This window comes from Plasmodium inui (genome assembly GCF_000524495.1).
Source record: "Plasmodium inui San Antonio 1 unplaced genomic scaffold supercont1.104, whole genome shotgun sequence".
In the NCBI taxonomy this organism is placed as follows: Eukaryota; Apicomplexa; class Aconoidasida; order Haemosporida; family Plasmodiidae; genus Plasmodium; species Plasmodium inui.
The window spans coordinates 15,531-24,578 of record NW_008481938.1 but is presented as its reverse complement, the minus strand read 5'-3'; the positions used below and the strand labels follow the sequence as shown (position 1 = coordinate 24,578).

At 36.2% G+C, this 9,048-nt stretch overlaps 1 protein-coding gene across 1 annotated transcript; it reads right to left on the bottom strand.

The window, feature by feature from the left end:
• Positions 1 to 8,476: 8,476 nt before the first annotated feature.
• Positions 8,477 to 9,048, bottom strand: C922_05587 (hypothetical protein; the record flags this gene model as incomplete). The annotated part of the gene is made up of 2 exons (XM_008821158.1): positions 8,477 to 8,682; positions 8,736 to 9,048. 2 exons carry the CDS (start codon positions 9,046 to 9,048, stop codon positions 8,477 to 8,479), a joined length of 519 nt encoding a protein of 172 aa, XP_008819380.1.

Here is a 9,048-nt window from a genome sequence, read left to right as displayed (position 1 = left end):
TACAGGCGATTATAGGAAAGTCCTGCATAACTGTTGGATCCACTCTTAGAGGAGATCTGCTGTCAGTTATCAATTCCACTGGTGTTGTCGAAGCCTCCTGTGCTCATAGAAAATATATGTATATATGACGTCCAATAAATTAACCTTTGTATTTAATTGAGGATAATAAGAGTTGCAAGGACAGATATCGTGCTTATTAATGCTATTCAGATACAATTGTGATATATTCATACTATGACTGTTGGTATTGTATGTTATATCATGCAAAACAGAGTTCATCATTTTTATATCAGCGCTTTGAAATACAGAGAAAACGATACGGATAAATAGTACAGATGTTGTTACTGCTTCTCTACAAACAGAGCTATGAAGCCTTGTCAGAATTGGAGAAGATTAATACTGCGGTGCTAATTTATCTGTTTCTTCATGTAAACAGATCTAAATAGCGCCCATTAGGTCGCGGCATCCCCATAGTTCATACGGAACCGAGAGATCTGTTAGTTATATTTATAATATATGCCGATTATAATGTTATTTCGGTGAATTCATTTTTTATATTTCAATTTTTAGATAACCGTCTTGTACTAAAGTTGTTTGCAGTGCGAATAAACATGCCTTTTTAATAAAATTATATCTAGGACTATGATATATCATACTCTATAGCAGGATTCTGGAAACATTATTCGACTGATTCATTATGTGTCAAATCACAAAGCTATCAGTAATTTATTGCTACTACTTGGAAGAACGAACCAGATAATTAGCCGCGAGATAGCTGTTACCATCCTTATTATTAACCTGCAAGAAGATGTGTCCCCAATCTGTGATAAGAATTTTTTAAATGTTTTTTATTTGTTGTGACTTTGCGATATTTACTTGGGATATCAATTTCTATGCGCATGGAGGAAGACTTCTATGAAAATTAGAAAGAAATTTAGTGGAAGAATGCACCCCCTCTAAGGAAAGAAATGGGCGTCTTCTTGGTTCAGATAATAATATAAGAGATAATCAGAGGCTTGAAAGACTCTTATGGTGTATGGTTGTTTTACCAAAATGAACTCCTCACTATAATGATAGTATATGAGCAGGCATAGCCCGATTTTGTATAATTTCTCCAGCACTTGTTAATTATTTTGTTTTTAAAATATTATCGTTAACATTATATGAGGGCAACTGTTGCTTATGTATGCAGAATAGTGGTATCTGGCTTAAATGTGATTATTAGGAATTAAGGAGGATAGGCTAAGTGTCTATTAATATATTTTATTTGAGTGCCTTAATGTAATTATTAATGGAAATATCTATATTTATTTATAAGGGCTGTTTATGAACCAGTTCCTTCATGCAATGTAGTATTGAAATTTTATTATGCATAAGGACCGTATTCCTTCTTTCCACTAAATATCTTCGAGAAAAGTATGAGGCTCCTTAGCTAAGCTGAGAATTGACAAAGTCAATATGCATACTGTACGGACCCGCTGCTATTTCGTAATGTGAGGAAGGATGCTCAAATTAGAAGTAAATGTAGTTGGCATATGTATAAAGTGAAGTGCGAAATTCTCGTAGTGACTTAAAGATAGATTTTACTCTAAGAAGGAGATCATATTAAAGAGGATATTCATAATGTTCTATTATGATACAAGACATAAACACTATATAGATATACATTTGATTTAGAGAGGGAATACCATAAGTATTAATGGACACCATTATGGACATTCATGTCTGTACTTAGTAATTGTAATATGTAATAATACAATTTTAAGTTGCTGTATGCGTTTGTATCGCTCCTGTTACATTTACATCGGAATCTCATTTTATGTTTTGTATTATGAGTATCGCAGCATGAATAACGTCTTGGGGCCATATTTGAGGATTAATCAGAGAATTATGCCTTAAGGAAGAGAAAATAAAGAATCTGCACATTTCAATTTTGAGCGAGATGTATGCTCAGAATGGGGAACTCTTTAACGTAATTTGGGAATTCTCTTCTAGTTTACACTATAAGGGATTTATTAAAATATGCTCTAAGTCAATTTAACGGAACGTGAAGAGAGAATACCCTGTGAAAATGTAGATGCTGTTGTTGAGTGATGCTATGAGAATGTCCTTTCCAAAATGGATGCGGAGTGATTGCTAAGGAATAGTAACACATAATTAGTCCATTTATATCAAGTTATAGAGCACATTTCGATTCATCAAATGCATTGTAATTAGAATAAGTTAGAATATAGTGTTCTTTTTTGAAGAGTGCAAGACGTGATGTGTATAAATTGGAAAACAAAAGAGATGCTCACAGATGTCCTCAAATGGAGCGTCCCTACCCGTTGTGCTAACTGTGGTTGGACAAGGACTGAGGAAAGTATAGTAGAGTACAAGAAATGAGGAAGATGCAAATCTCTTCTTAGAGTGACGCTTACATGTAAATTCCGGTAGAAGTTAATAAATTTCAGAAGGAGCCTTTTAATGGGACTAGGATATTTATAAATTCCCCGTCATATTCCGATTCCCGTGTTCAGCTCTTTCTGATTCATTAGTTTCCATCTATTATTGATCGTTAACTGCTTAAGGCATCTCTGGAAACTATTTTTCCGCGCTATAACAGTAAACACATGTGCAATGATGCGTTGTTAATAATGCATACCGAGAGGCGTGCGCGTGCGAGGAAAAAAAAGAACTGAGACAAATTAAGTATAACACATATCCTTTCGTGTCATTAAACCGTATAGAAAGCGTATATTATGCTATTTATTTTCGTTCCAGAAAGTGCCTCCTCGTTGGAAGCATATCGGGGCTCGGTTATTTATTGACGGATCTCATACAATTCCGAGATATTATGAAGTACGAAAGAATACCCTGTTAGCATGGTATTCTGAACTATTTGAATCACACAAAATACACGCTTTTAGTCTATAGGCATTACATGTTACAAGAACAACTAGAAATAATGTGTAACATAAATTCATTTTTATTTATAATTTTTGGGGAAATATTTTATGAAGCTCAAGGTAAGGAAAAAGGTGGCTGCGTAATTTCTATATTTCGTACGATATGACAAGAACATGGTAAGGGAAGCCGTAGAATCAATGGAGTTTACCGACAGGTCATGTTGCGGAAAAGAAATGTCTCATCCATTTCAATCTTTTTAGAAATTTTCACACAAAATCACATAATGCAACATGCGAAAAAGCAAGGAAGACAGGAACGCTTTACGGCTTGCCATATTTTGCTTACTATGCTGTATATGTCACAATTACTCTATGTACATCTAATGCTAGAGTTCATCAGAGGAAGCAGATCACAAAAGAAAAATAAGTGCAGATATTCCCTGTAAGCTATACTGAGTAATATGGGTAATACCCCCACTATGCTGTACGTATCCTGTGAAAGTGTAAATTCTTATTATTTTTAACTAGTTCCTTACATAACTGAATATATTTCTGTGAACCTCTTAAAGGACGCAAACAAGAGTGATGAGTCCTATTATGAAATTCTCCTCCAGAAGTGGCGGTGGTAACATTATGTGGTTTATGGTGTAAGTAGTCCCGTGTAACTTGTATTATATTTGAATGTTTAGCTAACACTTTATATTCTTTTTATGCGGCTCACAATTAGTTCGATGGTCCCTGATCCCTAGTACACCAGTTGTGGTATGGTATGACGTCTAGGGTGTAGCATGGTAAGGAACGTATATTTATGGAAAATTCAGTTTTAGCATAGTGAAGGTCGATAGAATATGTTAACGTCACAATTTTTAACAGCAGAAGGGATTCTAATTAGGTGAGGGTACTGTAAAGGAGATTGTCATTGGATACGGTTTCGTCTGATAATATGGAAGGGGTGAACCTTTGTTCTTGTGCTGTTATTTATGTATACCCCGGGATTTGTACAGACAAGAATCTCCTTGTCTTTCCTTTCTTCTTTTTGCTGTCCCTTTTCTTTTAATCTACGATGGGTTTCCAACATAGTTTTCAAGAAAGAAGTGCACGGGAAGATATTAACAGGTGTAAATGTGTCTATACAGGACGGCCGTGAATCTTCGTATTTGTATTTTGGGCATTGGACTAGATACTGACAAAGGAACCATTGCGAATTCCTTAACAGGAATATAAAGGTTCCTGTTAACATCGCATAATTCTATCACCAGGAGCGGGTAACAACGAAAAGGCGTCTTAAAGAATTGGACAATAGAACTGCGTTCAGATTAACACAAGAATCAAATGGCCTGATTGAGAGAGGATATATAAATCCGCCGTTGAGACGTCAAATATTAAGCTTTTTACATGACACTTCGCGAAGAGTATTCCGTGCATCATGAGGGAGTACATGGAATTGCTTGGCCCATATGAACAGAATGAATTTTGAGATGATAAGAGTGCCAACGTGCACATATTCATTTATTTTAATAGAGAGAGGGATTTAAAAGGTACACAACAGAAATCTGCGTGAAGGCAATCATATCACATGTGTTTCTCCACGTTGTACATAAATAATAAGTATTGATAGTGCCTGTTGTGTGGGGGTGATGTTTAGAATAAACCGTTCGGACGCTGTAGGGACGGGTTGTGTATCGTCTTATAGGAATGAAAGGTTTTTTAATTATTTATAGGAATCTGAAGGAACCGAGTTTTAATATGGCATGCATTGTCTCTACGTTTATCTAATTTTAAGACACTGACACATATTTAAATATACAACAGAGATCAGCACTTCATATAATCCATTATGGATAGGACTACAGTGAGCAGAATATAAGAAAGGAGAAAGTAAGAGAAAATATGAACAAGTGGATTCCATGGAAGCTGTACCATTAGTGTAGAATTACGTATTTGAAATATGTTTCCTCCTCATATTTATGATAGACATCGTTTCTGTCTCTTGCCGTTTATGTATGGTCGCATTTTATGCATGGAAGAAGAAGACACCTGAAAGAAAATGCGGGGGCTGGGGTTAATCACATGCAGAAAAGGAATTTTGTGCCCTATATCCCATGTAGACGCGTTTTGCTCGGAACATGGATGTGTGCTTTATTTGAGACTCAAGGAACACTCTTCTATAAGTAACACTTTATGTTTATTGAGATACATTACTTCTTTTACGATCACTTTTCCTCTTTGGCGCGAGCTTTATGAAGAACCTAAAGAATTAGTAAAAATGAAGGCGAATAATTATATGACAACAAACTTTAGTAATTTTTCCTTGACCCCTACAATGGTACATATACCTATATATACGTATGTATACATATATATATCTCTGTGTGGTAATATTATGTTGATAAGTGGAATAACGCTAATATATTTCTTCGAAACAGTTGTGATATGAAACATGCCACACGTCAGTATACTGGGATGGGTATTGCAAATGGTAATAATCCACATATTCGAATATAATGCTGATTTCGTACATATGGTGAGTTTTACGGGAGAATTCTTTTAAAAGGTTTGTGCGTATTTTTCTTGGTTCTTTTTTTTTTTTCTTTTTTTTCCCATACATTTTGCAATACTTGACATGTCCCTCATTGATGTGTACTGATTGTTGCGTGAAAATATACTGGCGCACTAAAGAGCGAAGTAGAAAGCGATGTTTTATGAAAATACAGAATTTCCTACAATTAAGCATAAACTGTGGAACACATTTCTGCTAAGTATACAATTCATAATTAACTGAACAACTTCATAGTTATCTATCTCGATAACATTACGCCAATTCATGTCAGTCTAGTATCTTTTTAGAGGATATATCGTTAAGGATATTGAGTTCAAAAATCAAGTGAGCAGCCGATGGTGGTTTTAATGGAACTCTTAAATCTGTCATTACATCAATCTAATATTAATTAAAGAAAGGGTCGCTTTCGAATAAGAAGATTGACTAAATGGGAAGAAGTATAGGGGTGAATAATAAGAGTTAAGGACTATTCGCCCCACAATAGAGTGTGGAGTGGACAAGATATTGCAATAATCATATTTAAGAGTTCCTCCTGTCGGGTTAGGCGTCGCTATCACTCCTAGAAATGTGTTAACGTGGTCTGATTAATTTGGTCCAGAGGATTACCTATAATGGGCAAATCTTAACAAGAGAAGAAACACAAGAATGCCAGTAATACGTGTTTAGGTATATCAGCAGAACAGACGGCGGAATCAGAGTATGTCAATCAAAACCAAACCTGATCCATAGGCAATGACGAGAATAGTGATGCAAGAATTGATTGTGATTATCCCCAGATATATATAGTACAAGAGGGGAGAGAAATAGTGAAGGAATTGTGGGGGTGGTTATAATATATTACAACAAATACAACATAAAGATTAAGAGAAAATTCAAGTATTGAGTCATAAGAAAAAACTAGGAATAACAGATATGTGTGAGTGTAACCAACTTTTCCATTCTTCATATCATGAATTGTAGTAAACTAAGAAAGGGACATAAGACATTCCTCATTTGGGGGTGTTAAGGGTATCTACATTATGGGTATGAACTAGGGATTCATCGATTCCAACAGAAATAAGGAGGATGTTAGCTGCAGAGATACGGACAATTTACATGGCTCTATACATTGCTATGATTTATTGATAAGAGACTATGTTCTGTTGACCTCTTTACACCTTATCATGGGACATATCCCCATGGATATATATATATGTATAGTTTTTCCCTTTTATATGTGGGAATAGTTCATGAGTCATAGAAGTAAGAGGTGTTAACCAGGTGGAATATGATGCCCATATGGCGTCATACAGGAGGGGAATACGAAGAGATGGAACTAAAGGAGCAGAGAATCGCACCAGTGCTACACATTTCTACGCGGAAAGATGATATAGTTATCAGTATATGCTGATTCAAATTAGAAGATTGTTCATTTCGCATAGAGATGTTCCCCCTAAAATTACACGATTGTTCATGACGTGTCTCATCTATGCATATATGAAGGGAGTAATGGACTGTTGAATTTGAAGTGGTATAATATCAGTTCTGATTTCAGATTGAACATTAAATGCGTGTTGCATATGATTGAGAGGGCTGCTATAGGGTTTAAATGTGTTTATGCCTTTCTGTGGAAACTCCTATGAGTGCAATGGGATAGAGATATGCCAATCCGATGAGTACAGCGTGAGATGGTGGGCTGTCGTGTCTATATGGCTTCTTTTATAATTACCTTATTTTTGTGAATGCGTCCTCATGCTGAATCCTTTCTGTCAGTGTGCTGTTTTATGTTTTGATATTTTCAGCAGTATGCAACCTCATGTTGCATTCTTCCTGTGTATGTTTTCTCATCCTTCTGTATCTTTATAAGTGTGTTAATTCATATCGCAATTTCTTTCCATATCAATCCCGATGCTGCATAGTGCCTGCTGATGCGCCTTCGTGTTTATCATTTCCATTAGTGTTTTTTTTCATGTTTTGTGCAACTTTATGAGAGTATTTTCTCATGGCGCCTCTTTTGTATATATGCATCTTCATGTGGCCTAATTTCGCGAATGTGGTTTCACGTGGGGTAATTTTGCCAACATAGTTTCATGTGGCCTAATTTTGCCAACGTAGTTTTATGTGGCGTAATTTTCCCAACGTAGTTTTAGGTGGCTTAATTCTTCGCGGACGTGGCTTCATGTGGCTTCGTTCCCAAAGTCTCTTGATGTGTATCAATTTTTTGCGTGGTTCCCTTCATGGGTTATAGCGGTCGCACGCGCGCTGTGTTGTTTGGCTTTATTATATGTATTTCTCTACTTAATTCTTTCATGAGGATACACTTCTTTGCTGCATCTCTTTAACGAAAATTCTTTGGAGGTTTTTTTTATGATGACATTTTTGGCAACACCTCTATGAAGATACCACTTCCCCTGGGATTTTTATGAATATGCCTTTCTCTTCTGTATTTTTATCACCATTCTTTTTGTGTAGTTTTCTCATCAGGTTTCATCTCCTCTCCTGCATTGTTATGGGATTCTCCCTCCGGATCATTGTGTTTTTGTGGTGTTACGTCACTGTGAGGTGTACTGTTTCGCCGCGGCATCGTGATTCTTTTTCCCTGTGTGGCATTCTTTTAACGATGCTTATATCTGGCATGTCATTATAATAATGTTTAGTTGTGTTACATTTTCGAATACCTACGTCGTTCTTGTTGCGTTAATATGAAGATTTTTGTGTATCTTGCAGTTTTTTCAAGATGATATCTCCTGCTCCACTTTTCGGAAGTTCCCTTGTTTTATGTTGCGTCATTGTGAAGTGTATTTTCCTGGGGGGGCCTCTTCCTTCCCAGGATTCATTTTATCGCGTTGTACTTTTAATATATTGTCTGGATCTTCATTCTTATAGAGATGTTTTCTCCTGCTGTCACTATGAACATTCCTGTTTGTGTTTCACATCTCTCCTGACGATAGTTTCCTGTTCGGATGCCCTGATGGCATGTGCTGTGGGGAGTCATGGTGAGAATTTTTTTCCGTGTGGTATTTTACTTACCAAGATTCCGCTTACCGCGTTATATCAATGATCTTTTCCTGTTTGAATCTTTTATAAAGATGCCTTCTCCTTCGGTCATGTTACCGGAAAGATATTCTTCTGCGAGTCCGTTGTTCTTATGGAGATATTTCTTCTCTGCTGCATTCCTATGATGCTGTCTTCCGGTACCAGCTTGAGTATATATAGTGCTATCTTTCCTTTGTTTTATATGGATGCTCCTTTCTCCTGCGGCTTGGTGAAGATGTTTTTTCTGTTTCATTCTTTCTATGATGATTTACTTTTTTGGTGATATTCTGAAGATGTCCCTTGGTGTGTGATTTCTTCTATGAAAATGCCCCTCTTCTGCGGAATGGTTAAGATTCTGTTTTGTTCTTTATTTCTGTTATGAAGATGCTTTGTTCTCCTGGTATCTTCAGGATATTTTTTGGTCTCGTCATTCTGAAGGGATGTTTTGGCTGTATCATTCTGAAGATCCCCTTCCGGCTTCATCCTTGTGGGTAGGTTGTACTGTATGTCACTCTTTTTTATTAGAATTTTTCCTTCTTTAACACTCTGATCGTCCCATTCCCTTTTTTTTCTATGTGGAGTCAT